Below are 15737 nucleotides of genomic sequence, written 5' to 3'. Positions count from 1 at the left end.
AAGCCATTCAAAAAAAAAAAAAAAAGAAAAAAAAAAAAAAAAAAAAAAAAAAAACATTTTTTAAAAAAAAAAAAAAAAAAAAGAAGAGCCGTTTGTCCATTAAAATCCACTTGACAGTAGTGGAGTATTAGCTCCTATACATTATTGCTAATATAAACACAAGGCTTGTCTGTATGAAAATATGCTTATTTCTTAGATCCTGATTGGTCCATTGATTTAAAAGTGACATTGATTTAAACACAATACATTTCAAAAGAGTTAAAGCTATTTAAAAATATATAATATTTTAAAATAGCTATTTTAAATAAATATTAACAAAATAAAAAAATGGGATTTTGTCACTTTTAGCAGATGATACCAATTAAAGTGTAATTCTCAAGATAATCATCACAGAGCAACGTGACACACTAACTTGGCTAAAAACACTGCAATTTTATAGTGTGTAGTGCATGGTGTAATGCATTTACAGTACACCATGCACATGAGGTAGTTTAGGTCACACATATTGTAAAAAATCATATGAAAAGAATGCCACAATAAAGTATTGGCTAAACATATTGGCTGTAATTCCATTAATTCAATTGATAATAATAATTGAACTTTCCTAGTTACTTGCCACCGATATATCAATCATGCACCTCTATTCTCAGTAGACCTGCCAAATTGAACTCTAATAATGAAATAAAAAATCATTAATATTTGATTTATGATGGCCCTTTCAGTGGAGTAGTTTTGTTGAGCAATATCAACAAGAAATCTTCGAAAGGGATATGCAACTCATTTCCTGTCATAACAAGTTTCATCCTGTGCAAAAGTGCAAGTTTCATCCTCTCTCTCTTTCTCTCTCTCTTTCTCTCTCTCTCTCTCTCTCTCTCTCTCTCTCTCTCTCTCTCTCTCGTGTTTAGTCCTGATTTAATTTTTTTTCCTTGAGGAGGACAGCCTCACTGTTATTACTTTGGATTCCAGGTCTCTGTTATAAATCATTGTCATCTTGTTTAGAGACAAACACGCTACCTGCTCATTGTTGTGCGTGTTATGTATGCATGTTTATGTGCTTTTGATCAGCCTCCCGTTGTTCCATGACTTGTGTGTGAATAAACTCCAGTACTGAGTCTGCAGTATGTGTGTGTGTGTGTATTTGGGATGGTAAACACATTCCTGGAGTTTGCCTGCCCTTGACCCACCAAGAGGCAGGCAAACTGTTTATCTAGTGAGAGATAGAAGTTGAGAATGAAGATGAGGTTTGCTGAGCTGTAATTCTTTTCAAAATTAGTGTCAGGGGGTTATCCCTATGTCTGTATCCACAGCACCATTATTACAGAGATACTCCCACTTCTGCTAGCATTCAGACTGTTTCTTTACTATTACAACCCACCTGCTCCATGTTTATTTGTTTGTACGTGTACTGCAGTCTAACCGCATGCTTGTCTCCTCAGTCAAGTGTTTCCTCATGGACTGCCAGAGGAGTTCACCCTGGTCTTCACCTTGCTGCTGAAGAAGAAATCTTTGAAAGAAAACATTTACCTGTTCCAGATATCTGATGAACATGGCTATCCTCAGGTGTGTGTCTGTCCACTTTCCCCTCAAGTCCATAGATCTGTGCCTTAAGGAACTGCTAATTATAGAGCTGCATGCTAAATCATAAAATATTAATTGCTGGTCATTTTTTTAAATATTGTAATATTGTGTCAGACTGAGTGGTGTTGATGGTAGTACACTTACCCACAACACATCAAACATGATTATTCAGGACTGAAACATGAAGGAGTCATTGAATCATTAATTCAATCAATTTGTTCAAAACACTGATTCATTCAGGTACAAAAATCATGTGAGTGGGTCATTCACATTCAGTTGATTCGTTCAAAACCATAATTCACTGGTAACACTTTACAGTAAGGTCACTTTGCTTAACATTAGTTAATACATTCACTAAAATTAACGTATAAGCAATTAATTTGTTACAGTATTTATTAATCTTTAATAAAAAATACAGTTGTTCGTGGTTAGTTCAAGTCAGCTCAGGTCCATCAAATAATGTTAACAGATACTTTAGATTTTAATAATGTATTAGCAAATGTTGAACTTAAAAAAATAACTAAGATTAATACTTGTTTTAGAATTATTTATCATAGTTACTTTGTTAACTAGCCATGCTGCTTATGTTTTATACTGTATGTGAGCTTTGCATTTCTGACTTAATTATACTTTAGGTTTATGTGATAGAGCTCTTGTATACTTAGTTAAACATGTTTCATTTTAAAGCTAGTTCTTGATTATGCTACACCGATACTAACACTATGTGAGAATTATGTGAGAAATATGGCTTTGGTACATAAATAAAGCAAGTTAAAGAAATAGTTAAATAAAAAAAATTTAAATGTGAAAATTCAAAAAGATATGTCTTAAGACAAGCATCTTTATCTGAAAAGATTATGTGCACTTTTGCCGGGATAAACAGATAAATAATTTATTGTTATGAAATAATACAAAAACATGGCTGATATATATATATATATAAATATTTATGGCCAACAGGTATGGCAACATGCTACTTTTGGACCCTGTACTGCAGCTTCAGTATAATCACATTGTCTAAATAAAACTTTCTTTTTCCTGATTTATCACACTGCTTTAGTTCTCACTGGACTGGAATGGTCCAGATGGCAACCTGGCCCTGCGGGCGAGAGGGGCCGACCCTGAAGGGTCCATGGTGGGGTGTGTGTTCGAAGGTGACGGTGTGGAATCCCTGAAGGACATGCGCTGGCATAAGTTGGCTCTGAGTCTGCAGAGAGATGCGGCCTCCCTGCACGTGGACTGCAGCTCCATTGAGAACAAGCCCCTGGAGCTCCGTGGCCAGTTACCCATCAATGGACACACGCTGTTGGGTATGAGGGCTACTGATGCTGCTCCTGTGGAGGTGAGTGATTGAGAACATATTGTGAACCTTTCACAGAGGAAGAGGCTTGCCGTATAAGAATGTCAATTAGATGTACGACTGCAGAAGCTTCCGGCTCCTCAGATAATTGAGCACAACACTGCTAATAGAGTAGTCGGAAGTAGATGTTTCCTATAAGCCGGCTTCCCGCAGGTTTTGCCCTAGGCATCCTGTCTGCCGGGGAAATGTGGCAGGGGTGTGTCTGTGAATGTGTGAAAGACTGGAAGACTACAGGCGCTTCTCGTCAGGTCTAATGCTACTGAGCTCTCTCAGCTCGAAAAAGATGAAAAGAACAGCCCATGCTAGCCTAACCGAGCTTCATCCATTAATAATTAATTAGTTCGTTAATCCAACCACTTAGCGAAATGATCATGCAAGTGATCATATGTAAAGCAGTGGGGGTCCAGCATTTAAAAAGCTCATTTTCTTTGTTCTTGCTCTGCTTTTAATATGCTTTCTCTCTTCATCTTTTTTCAGATTGATGTCCAGCAAGTGATGGTGTATTGTGACCCCTCTCTGGCTATCCAGGAGGCCTGCTGTGAGATACCTGGAGCTCGGGTAATAACGTCTGAACTGTTAAAAACACCATAAAATGCTTTTATTCATGGTATTATGCAAAATTTCAAACATGTTTCGTCTAGTGAATTAATTTCTATTAGTATTCGGCTGCTAAAGGCTGTTAAATGGCTTTTTATGGCATTGTATAGAGAGCAGGGTGGCAGTTTAAAGTTTAAAATGAGATCTACACAACAAAAACAATGCTTATTTGGACAGTTTTTACTGAAAATCAACAAAAAGTAGATGATGTTAACAAAAAGTAGAAAATGTTATATTTTGCACTGGAACAAAAGGAAAAGGAAATCAATTCACTTCTGTCATTTGATGTCCAGTTATTGGCCATTTTGACATGATCAACATTCTGATAAATCAGTCTGTCAATGTATTTCATTTGTAGCCTAAGGTTATGGCAAGGCTCAATATTAATGTTTGCTTGCATGTCTTCGTCAACCTCAAAAAAAAAAAAAACAACTGAACCTTAGAGTTGTTATTTAATCAGACAATTTAAGAAATAGTTCACCTAAAAAGACAATAAAAAAAAAGGTTTTGGTAATTGAAATAAAGCAAATAATGCTGAAATAAAATAAAAATATAAATGTTAAACAAAAACTAGAAAAGTTAACTAAAATATGTTTAACAGTGAGCCAGTTAACAGTGTTATGATGCCATGCAGGTAAATTACACTATATCGTTTTATCTTAATGGTTTGAACCTACCACAGTCCAAGCATAGGTAGAACAATTGTTTAAATGGTGTGTGTTTTTCCCAGTATTGTCAAGTAATATTTCATCCAAGCTGATGAAACATTCGCACATGTTTTCAGTGATCAAAGTGGAGGCAAAACTCATGTTTTGCTGAGGGAATGGATGCGTTCTTTCTGTCAAAAAAATAATTGTTGTAGTTGTACTTGATGGATAAAGCCTGAGCAGCGACTCAACTTCCATCGGGGCGGCTGTGGTGGAGGAACAGCGCTTGAGTCATCGATGTGGGAGTGCTGCTTTATTTGAGGATTTGGAATTTGGTGTGTTTCTCCTCTCTGAATTGATCAGAGCTTTGGCAAGGCTTGCTGAATCGAAAAGGCTCACAGGAATGCATCACTTGCAGATAACTTCAGCCTGTATGAAAAACATAGAGCCACCCACAGCCTGCAATAGTAAAGAAGGTAGAGATCAGGAAATGTCACCTGATAAACTTCTTTGACAATGGAAGTGCACATGGGAATAGGTACAGCCAACTCTGAGCTGGCATTTCAAATTTGATGCAATTTTGGATCAGAGGATATTTCACAGCCAAGAACTATTAGACATCATTATTTACGTGCCAGATGGACCATATTTAGTCTGAAAAGATTATTATTCCCCTTACATTTTAGTTGCCTCTTTATGAGGTAAGGTATGGATAACAAAATCATGTGACTAAAACATCAGGTTATTATGTGTGGGTGTGTGTGTATGTGTGTGTGTGTGTGTGTGTGTGTGTGTTTGAGTTTGAATGTAAGCCAACAGAGCTCTTTGTGTTCTTTTGTTTTGGGGCGAATGCTCAAAGCTCCCTGCGAGCAGTGTTCAAAATGGAAACAAGGGCAACTATTTCCCCCTTGAATGCATGTGCTCTTATGTGGCTTTTAAAAGCAGAGGAGTCAGTGATTACATCTTGAGATGCAGAGGAAAAGATGTCTTGCATCATAAAATGCCTTGAAAGACCACATTTGTATCAATACTAGGGAGTGTGCTTGAGAAGGATTTTTTTTTTATTTAAATCAAATCCAGTGTTGTTTTAGTATTATTTATATACTATTATGGTATTTATTCATATTAGCTTTTATTTGTATATTTTTAGTTTTCATTGTAATTTTTCTTTAAGTTTTAGCAATTGTGTTTTTTTTTTTTGCAATTTTAGGCAACTAACTGAATTTTCTAATTTCTAACGGTTTTTTAAGTTTAAAATTTTCATCCAATACTTATATTATACTTCAGTTTATTTCAGTTACTGACATGTTTTTATAATAGTTTAATTTTAGTTCAAATCAGATTGACCTGTGTTCTTTGTGCTTCCATAGTGCCCACCGGATGCTCCCAAGAGTCGAAGAGCCGCAGAGAACCAGGTGGAGTTTGTGCCCAATCCCTTCACTCAGGTAAATTAATCTGACTATTACAAATTCTCAGTCTTTTGCAATTAATCTGTAGAAATGTTGTCGTGCAGTGCATGAACTCATTCATTTGCAAAAACAACCCTTGATACTGCACTTAAAAATGAGCCACTGAAACTGTTCAAGGGCCTCTAATGAAAAGATCTTACAGAAATTAAGAGAGGGGTGCTTAGTTATTGAATGTGGGATCCTGATCTTGAGATGCTTTGAAGTGTTTGAAGACACACACGTACTTGCTCTCAGTGGGAGCTAATAAGGGGGCGTAGACTGAGGATGCATCATGCATCCATGCGTTCAAAAGCAGCAAGAATGCAATGGAATGGAACACATTGAAGAGGCCTCAAGATGCTTTTTTAAATGAGCTGTATATTTTTATTCAACACGCTATTTTAAAATGCAACATAGATATACAATAACGAAATACATGCATCAAATGCATTTGTGCACATTAGCCAATAATTAAAAATGGTGTGAACCAAACAAATCTTGTGTGCATGCCTCTGAAAGCCCAAAGAAGTAATCTTCCTAAAATAGGATTGCCAGGCTCTTTAGGTGAATATACTACTGATATTAATGTGCAGCACCCAGTTGAGTTTTTCATACTTTTCCGCTGTTAAAACACTTGAATGGTGCATCCCAGCAGTGTTACAGCACATAAATAGATGACAAGATGAGCTGAAGATGTAATGTAGGCTGATAAATATTTCTCATCCTGATAAATTCAACATAAAATAACACAGTTAGTGGCCATTAAGCATCCCACTAGCAGGCAGTTGAATGAGCTCTTCTGTAGAAACTGGAAATTAATGTAAATTCTTGTGAACAATGCCCAGTGGGCTGTAGAAATGCTGAAATCAAACGTTCTCTGCTTCCGCAGCTCTTTATATTATATTATATTATATTATATTATATTATATTATATTATATTATATTATAAATTTAACATTTATTTCACAAAGTTGACAGCAGGCTGTTATTATCAACCTTAATTTTATGGAAAAAAGAGAAAATCAGGCATTTGGCTAAATACCTCCTATGTGTTTCATGGAAAAAGAACAAGCATACAGGTTTGGAGTAACACAGGGCAGAGTAAATGATAAGAGTTTTCATTTTTGGGTGAACTATCCCTTTAAAACAATCCTACTGCTAGCCAAGCATACACTATAAACAAAACTCTATCAAAGTTGCAAGGAGTAGAGCTAAAGTTTACATCAGCAGCTATGAGTAAACACAATTTGACTGCTGAAAAATCACATCTTTCTGCGTTTCTGTGTCTCAGTCTGCTCCAAGAATAACCTTAAGTCTTTTCCAGATAACAATGACTTCCACTTAAACCCGGTATTTGCTATTTTCCCCTGAAAACACAATTCATCAGCAGTTTCTCAGTGCTAAGCTGTGCATATGGGGGGATAACTTGTCCTCTGTGGAAAAGAGGATTTGTGATGTTGGTGTGTGTAGAAACTGGAAATTAATGTAAATTCTTGTGAACAATGCCCAGTGGGCTGTAGAAATGCTGAAATCAAACGTTCTCTGCTTCCGCAGCTCTTTTATTTTTCATACTTGCTCTTTCGCTTCTTGTCTACACATATTTGCTCTTGCATCTACATGTTGTCCTTTATGCTCTCTCTCTCTTTTTCTCTCCTGTTATTAGTGGTAATTTTGAATGTCTTCTGAATGTTGGCCCTCAGCTACAGTTAATAAACTTCTCACTGCACTTTTTGGCATTTGGCTAAATACCTCCTATGTGTTTCATGGAAAAAGAACAAGCATACAGGTTTGGAGTAACACAGGGCAGAGTAAATGATAAGAGTTTTCATTTTTGGGTGAACTATCCCTTTAAAACAATCCTACCGCTAGCCAAGCATACACTATAAACAAAACTCTATCAAAGTTGCAAGGAGTAGAGCTAAAGTTTACATCAGCAGCTATGAGTAAACACAATTTGACTGCTGAAAAATCACATCTTTCTGCGTTTCTGTGTCTCAGTCTGCTCCAAGAATAACCTTAAGTCTTTTCCAGATAACAATGACTTCCACTTAAACCAGATATTTGGATGCTATTTTCACTGCTAACGCAAGCTGTGAATATGGGGGGAGTAACTTGGCCTCTGTGGAAAAGAGGATTTGTGATGTTGGTGTGGGCTGCTCTTGTTGTTTCTCCTGGCAGCAGTGAGTCATGATCATTAGCAGGGCTAATAAAAGTGAAAGTGACAAAAAAAAAGTGAAAGTGAAAGTGACATGACATGTGGCCAAGTATGGTGACCCATACTCGGAATTAGTGCTCTGCATTTACCCATCCAAAGTGCACACACACAGCAGTGAACACACACAAACCGTGAACACACACCCGGAGCAGTGGGCAGATATTTATGCTGCGGTGCCCGAGGAGCAGTTGGGGGTTCGGTGCCTTGCTCAAGGGCACCTCAGTCGTGGTATTGAAGGTGGGAGAGAGCGCTGTACATTCACTCCCCCCACCTACAATCCCTGCCGGTACGAGACTCGAACCCACAACCTTTGGGTTATGAGTCTGACTCTCTAACCATTAGGCCACGACTTCCCCCAAAAAAAAGCTGGTTGGTGAAGGTACTTCAGCTGGTCTCCAACTGGTCACATATCTTCCCCGCTTGCCACGTGGATTGTTCTTATACACTCACACGTGACATAATTACATCCAGAGGGCTCTGTATTGGAGCCAAACACACTCAAAGCAGTTTGTTACGTCTACACGTAGTCACACGTACACCAACATGAAGTGTCTCCTCAGCTCACGCTTTGGGTGGATAAACGTCTCAACACTAATCACTCTCCGTTCTCTCACGAGAACAGTAGGAGATTTGAGGTGGAAATGATATAAAATGGTTTTGTGGTGTAAATGCTCTTTTAATCGTTGCTGCTATACTGACAGAGGAATTAGCTCCATTGGAAGTATCACTTTGTGTGCTTTTGTGCCACTTCCTGTCTCAGTATTTACTAATTTTATCCCTCTGATAAAATGTTAGGAGCTCTAACAAATTAATGTTTGACCATGCCAGCCAAATTGAGCAATTGTCTGAATTTAGACAGCATTGCACAATGTATACACTCTAAGAATAATTATCATCTTACTTTCAAGAAAACATATTTACTATGAGAGAAATTTGCTTGAGAAGCAAACTTACATACAGTAAGATATAATTGTATTTATTTTTTATTTTTTTTAATCAAATGGGGTAAGAAAAATGAACTTATTCTGTGAAAAGTCTCTTTATAATATCTTACTGTCTTACACTTCTTTTTCTGCTCAAAAAATGTATCTAAATATTTCATTTAATTTACTTACTATATTTTAAGAAAATGCATTTATTCATTGAAAAAAGGACAAAAATACGACTTAAAATTTCCAGTGCATGCTTTTTATATATCTTTCCAAAAGTTAATCCACTTAATTAAACACATTAATATTTTATATATAGTAAAATAAATAGTGTATATCTTCAATATATTTGTGGTTGCATTTTAAAGAAACTGCCATGTTTTGCCGACATGTACATGAGATCATGTACAAATGATGGTAATTTTGTGCGTGTTTGTTAATTTGTGGAATTCTTCCATATACAGTCTTTACCAGACAGCACCACAGCTGTAAGCTCAAGCTCAGCACAGCATACTTCCAGCCCTTTCCTTTATTTATCTGTTAGAGGTACACATGCGCAGACAGGCCAAAAAAAATCACACATGCTCCCATGTTTTCCTTTGGCCCAGGTTACTGTCTAGTACCATAGCAGTCTGTGTTTTAAGACAAATTGTAATGAGTTCCAGACTGTGTTGGATGCTGCTAGCATTAGCCTACTTCTGCATTAACCCCTTCCTCCTATACAGATCCTCAATCCGCCCCGCATTAAAGTTCCTTAAAAGCACAGCATTCTTCTGTCATCACATTCTTTTTCTGTTGAGCTCACCGGCAGGGAGAAATTCATGAGCTGAGAGCCGCACGGTTGCAGCTAAACAAAGTTCCCTGCATTATTCATGCGCTCATTCCACCAGGGTTTTTTGAACAGGTCATCACAATTCTCTTCCATCCTGTGCTAGACTGTAGCTGTATGGACAACATGTCCATTTTGTGTTCTCTGTGGAACACTGTTTTTAGCGTTTGTGCATGTGTGCATGCGTGCATGCGCTCTCAGCAATTTCTAAACTGGATCTCAGGGTACGGCCGGAGATTAGGTAACCGAGCACTTTCCTTTTTCATGCCTATCCAGTCTGATTAGCCTTACCGATGCTGTGTTTGCTTTCTCTGCTCGGACATGACTCGAGGATTTACTTTCACATCTGCTCCACAAACACATCTTTTGTTTTTCTGCCTGTCCCTGATGTTCTCTTTAAATCATGTCCCTCCTCACTGCACTTCCCCCTCTCCATTCCTGCCAGTTCTCCTCCCCATTTGCTCTCCATCAAAAGAGTTTCATATTCTCTGTTGATCATACGGATGAAACTCTGTAACGGTAAAATGACAATACAAACAAATCTAGATAAAACAAACACTTGTGAACGTGCCAACTTCAGGTCAGCAGAACTTTGTTAGGTAAGCATGAAAAGTGAGAGATGGCATATTATGTACATAGGCATTGTTAGACCCTATTTAGGGGGCTTCAGCTCTTCTTTCATCTCATTCCCCCCTAAACAAATTGTGTTTATGTGATCTCGCTTCATGTTTGCTTAAAACCACAGCTGCAGTAAGATAACTACGGTTAATAGAGCTGTATCTACTTTGGATTCATTGCATTTTAAAGTTTGTAACATGAAAGTGTATATATTGATTATGAGGACTGTCATCGTTTTTTTTTTTTTAATCTGACATTCTTCTGTAACGGTAAAATGACAATACAAACAAATCTAGATAAAACAAACACTTGTGAACGTGCCAACTTCAGGTCAGCAGAACTTTGTTAGGTAAGCATGAAAAGTGAGAGATGGCATATTATGTACATAGGCATTGTTAGACCCTATTTAGGGGGCTTCAGCTCTTCTTTCATCTCATTCCCCCCTAAACAAATTGTGTTTATGTGATCTCGCTTCATGTTTGCTTAAAACCACAGCTGCAGTAAGATAACTACGGTTAATAGAGCTGTATCTACTTTGGATTCACTGCATTTTAAAGTTTGTAACATGAAAGTGTATATATTGATTATGAGGACTGTCATCGTTTTTTTTTTTTTTATCTGACATTCTTTGTCAATTTCTTTGTTTTTATGTTCTACAGGCAATTTTCGGATCCAAGGAACTGGCAGAAAAAGTAAGTCATTTGAATTAAGTCATTCAACATAAATCACTTATTTCTATTTGCCATAAACAGCAACAGACAGTCCCAATTATAAGGCTTCAAACCTGACAAAAAGAATTGTGGCCCCAGCAGATTTCACCCAATGGCTATAGAGATTCAGGTTAATTGGTAAGTAAATTGCTGCGTTGCAGTGGGAAGAACATTGAAACTGACCCTGACAAACTCATGAGATAATTTACTACTGATAGCAGAGCATATTGTGTAATATTACACCACCTGGAATTAGAGGGATTTGCTTTTGCTTGGTAAATGTGCTTCTCTGGCACAATACGAGAATAACGCCCATGTTTCGTACATAAAACACTTGTCTGTTTGTCACCTTTACCCCTCTCTGCACCCACTCAGCTCATTGTTATGACTCATAGAAAAAAGGTATTACCTTCTTTCAAATAAAATGCAAGGGCAGAAAATGTCAGTATTTGAGTAGGATGCGAGTGGGACTTTTTTGGTTTTGATTCGATTCACAGAGCTAAACAATGGGTCAACGGCCTTGTCTCAAATTGTTGTGGACCAGTGTTGTTATTGTTAACTAAAACTAAACTATTAAATATAATTTTCAGTAATGTAAATAAAGCTGAAATAAAATATGAACATTAGATGAAAACACACACAAAAACTAACACGAAATTTATAAATAAATAAAGCTTTAAAAATTCTAAAAGCACTGAAATTACTATAAAAAAGTTATGAAGAAATAATAATAATAATAATAAAAAAAAATAATAAAAATGTCAAGCACATAAGAAAATTAGTAAACTTAAATTCAAATTAAAGTTGAAAATATAAAAACATATTAAAATATTGATAAATACTTTATAGTATAATCAGTGGCGGAGCCAGGGTGTTTTTATAGGGGTGACCAGGGAGGGGCCAGCAACCAGTCTGGGGTGGCACTATATTTATTATTATTTTTTATTTTTATCTTTTATATTATTTCAATATAAAAATGTGATTGACTATAAAGTATTGGACTGTTTTAGTGCCTAAAACACAACTGAATAATTTCTACTAAATTGTATTTGAGATATTTGTGAATTAGATCAAGTAATGCTGAGTGAATATGACAATTTGTGTATTATTCCCCACCTCCAGGTATTTTAATAAAGGGGCTCACTATAGCTTTATTGCTTAGTCAGCTTGGTTCTGGTTCTGAAAACCCCCAAAAGCTTGTTCTCCATCATTGCATACTCATTGATGAGACATGCAGATAGTGATAAGAATTGGTTAATAAAAAAATATATAAATAAATAAATAAAAAAGGACTGAAGTCAACAGAACATAAATGCTAGAATATAAAATTAGTTATTTTATGCATTTAAATGGTTTAATTTTCGTTTGTACTTTACAAAATTAAAAAAATAAAAATAGCGCATGTTTTCTAGTATAAGTGCACTGTGTTCATATTTACTTGTGCATGAAATAAAAAAAAAAAACATACAGCTTGTGCCTTATTGTGTAGGCATATAGGCCTATTGTACAGTGGTGTGAAAAAATGTTGGCCCCCTTCCTGATTTATAAAAACCTTCATTTAAAAAAATTTAAAAGCATGTTGTGTTCACTTGTGTTATCTTTTACTAATATTTAAATTTGTTTGATGATCTGAAACATTAAAGTGTGACAAACATGCAAAAAAATAAGAAATCAGGAAGGGGGCCAACACTTTTTCACACCACTGTATATTGGGATCTCGAATTGCACAATATTTTAGTACATGCATTTGAGAGACGTTATTTAATGTGATGCTATACATAAATGACTGCACTAATCGCCTTTTTGGTAATTTCATGACTTTGATGACAGAACTACATTGTTTGTTTGTAGTTTCTTGCATGCATTATTTATGATGAAGCAATAGAGCGTGCGCCTTTTATTCGCGTAAAGTTGAAGAGTGTGCGCCATGAGCACGGTAAAACAGCTGTCAGGACAGGAAAGTTTGTTTTACTGACATATAGCCTACGACGTCTCATCAGATCGCAGTTCACTGTTGTTCTACTGAAGCTCATTTGGCACATGTTCCTTAATTTCCGCGCTCGTTTGACTTGCGCCTGGTGCTGAGGCGAAGTTGAAGCGCGTATCTACGTTTGATGTGGTCATAAAGAGATACAGTGGCTCCGCGTCTTAATAAATGCATTTCTTGTCAAAGAAAGGGACAAAAACTGCAGTTTTGAGTGGGGTGGCCAAAGGGGTGGCCAAGCTTACGTCAGTGGTAGCCACGGTCACCTCTGGCTCTGCCCCTGAATATAATTATCACTGTTTTGGATTTGGGGCCTATGCATCTATGAAGTCCACAACACCAGAGGTGTTCTTTTTGTCATGCGAACATGTTTGCGGAATCTTTCAAAAGCTGATCTTCCTCCCTTTTCTTGAAACAAAAAAGCACAAATTGAGGTTACATTGGATTTAAGGATTTAAGCATCTTTTTACAGCCATTTTAGAGTTTTAGGTGTTACAGTAGGCCTATATTGTCATTGCAAATATGTTATAAAATTGGATGTAATTGCATAGAAAACGTGATGCATAGAAAAGTGATTTTTTTTTTCTTCACACAAGTTTAATGTTAACATGCATATTCTTTACGACTTTTAAAACTGAGTATTTTAATGATTATGGATCGGCCCTATTCACCATATTGTAAATGCCTCACTGTAGCCTAGATTTTTGCTTTTTTAAAGAAAAGAAGTGCAAGTTGAAAATAAATTTGCTGATAATCGATATCATGCCACAAATGCTGTTGTTTGAGTGTATATTATATTGAACCCAGAATATACCTCTCTACAGCATTGAGTGCACAATCGGTCAGACACACAGACTCTCTTAACGCGATATCATCTCTAACAGTAGAATATAGACTTGCATGTAAATCCATTCATTCATGCGAACAGAGGGAGTGCGGGAAAATCTCAAAGAGTTGATTTTCTTCATGTAGCTTTCTTCTGTGTGCACCTCTGGAAAAAAAAATGAATCAGCTCAGTGCGTCAGCCAACCGTTCTCAGAGCTGCGGCACAGAGACGGGCCCCTTCCTCTCCTTCGCTCTTACCTCACCACATCAATGCACGTTAACTGCCTGTTGGCTGAGCAGGACTGGACGTGTGGTAGATTTTGTTTTAATTGTGCTCTTCCGCTAGAAACTATAGCTATTTATAAGTATTTGACTTTGCGTGTCCCCCCCTCCCTTATAGCTTTGCAGCAGGCGTTGGTGAACATTGCCGTGAGGAACCTTATGTTCCTATTGATCTTTGTCTCTCGTGAGAGAACCGCGGCAAGCTGAAATGACACGCAGTAGTGCACCCCCGATTCTGCACTCCCATGCCGATTAACGTTATGTTGCACTGCCACCCGCAGGCCAACATCTGTAACAATATCAAACGCAAATCTGGTTTAAAGTAGAGTGGAGCGAGATAATATTTCAAAACCTTAGAAAAAGACATTGTCATGGATAGGAACAACCTGGTTTTCTCTTTTTTCCAGTGTGCAGGATGTGTACTGCTCAGTGAGGAATCAAGTGTGGGTATTAATGTTCAGTTCGTCATGTGTGCAGCATGTATAATGGCTATGTAGGTAGGCAGCAGAATTTGCATGCATGAGTGTGCATGAGTGCTGCGCTATCACGCCCTTGGAAAGAGATGCATTTATGTCTTTGAAAAATCTGGCAAAGTTTCATGATACTTGTTAAGTATGAATGTTTAAAGGTTGGCCAGGCTTGCGGCTGCCTTGGAGGAAGTTTTATAAGAACATTATGAGAAGCAGCTACCAATGCACTTGCAAACCCACATGCACCGTCTAGTGTTCTTAATGCATTTCCCTCGGCAGAAAAATGCCCAGATTTAAGGTTTTTGTGCAGTGTCAGATATTTTTGCACAGTTTCAAAGATTGACCACCTCACATGCTCTTTTCCATATTTGCATGTACAAAATTGAAATCTTGGCACAGTAAACACACTCGTTGTATTTGTTTTTTTTTTGTTTTTTTTGCTTAACAGCTTAATCCAAGCTGGTCTTTTCAACAGGGGCTTCATATGACATTATGTTACAAACATGCAGTACATTGATTTTTTTTTATTGTATTGCAGGTTATTCAGGAAGGCTATGCGGGTCAGTCAGGCCTCAAAGGAGAGAAGGGCAACCGGGTAAGAAATGTCAAACATTGAATCATAACGAACGAGTGTGTTTGTGTGCTAAATCCCACTCTCTGTCCAGGCTTGCTGGGAATAAATGACTGCAGCACTGTTTATTTTGGCATATTATACAAATGCCTCATTAGGAGCTAGCTTCTGTGCCAATGATCCAGCTTGGCCAACTACTCAAAAGTTTCATTATTACTGGCATCATCTCTTAATATATTAATAACATTAATGAATAACCCTGCATCAAGACAATATTAAGGTTATTCAGGATGGGAGGTTGGAGGGGTGTAAGAGGACTGATACATAGCATTTAAAAGCAAGGCTGTTGCTTTATATACAGATTGTCAGGGATGTTGATGTACGTTACTATGGGGTATTGTTCCATAAATTGTTTAAAAAATATTGTTTTATCTCACAGGGTTTGGACTGCACTGGTGCTGGAGTTCCTGGACGAGTGAGTCAATATGTTTTTTGCCTTGAAAATTACCTTCCTGGCACAGACCGATCAAACCTTTAAAGACCTCTTTAAAATAAACATAAAAAATATGTTTTACAGTCATAGTAAATAGTTAAATATTAATAATTATGGTTATTATTAATAACAATAATAATGATATAACTATATTACAATAATACTAAGACTACATGCAACT

The 15737-nt window shown here is 37.0% G+C and overlaps 1 protein-coding gene across 1 annotated transcript in view; it reads left to right on the top strand.

The window, feature by feature from the left end:
- The window catches only part of LOC107698978 (collagen alpha-1(XVI) chain-like), a 72539-nt gene that overhangs the window by 18403 nt on the left and 38399 nt on the right, over window positions 1–15737 (top strand). Inside the window, exons 5-12 of the mRNA XM_016500116.1 lie at window positions 1437–1560; window positions 2639–2920; window positions 3416–3496; window positions 5553–5627; window positions 10881–10913; window positions 14430–14465; window positions 15031–15087; window positions 15503–15538. Of these exons, the coding sequence (XP_016355602.1) occupies window positions 1437–1560; window positions 2639–2920; window positions 3416–3496; window positions 5553–5627; window positions 10881–10913; window positions 14430–14465; window positions 15031–15087; window positions 15503–15538 (724 nt within the window). The remainder of the gene's footprint in view (window positions 1–1436; window positions 1561–2638; window positions 2921–3415; window positions 3497–5552; window positions 5628–10880; window positions 10914–14429; window positions 14466–15030; window positions 15088–15502; window positions 15539–15737) is intronic.

The sequence above is a fragment of the Sinocyclocheilus anshuiensis genome, unplaced genomic scaffold (genome assembly GCF_001515605.1).
Source record: "Sinocyclocheilus anshuiensis isolate Anshui unplaced genomic scaffold, SAMN03320099.WGS_v1.1 scaffold74, whole genome shotgun sequence".
Taxonomy (NCBI): Eukaryota; Metazoa; Chordata; class Actinopteri; order Cypriniformes; family Cyprinidae; genus Sinocyclocheilus; species Sinocyclocheilus anshuiensis.
The sequence above is the reverse complement of the archived record's forward strand: the minus strand, read 5'-3'. Positions and strand labels throughout refer to the sequence as shown.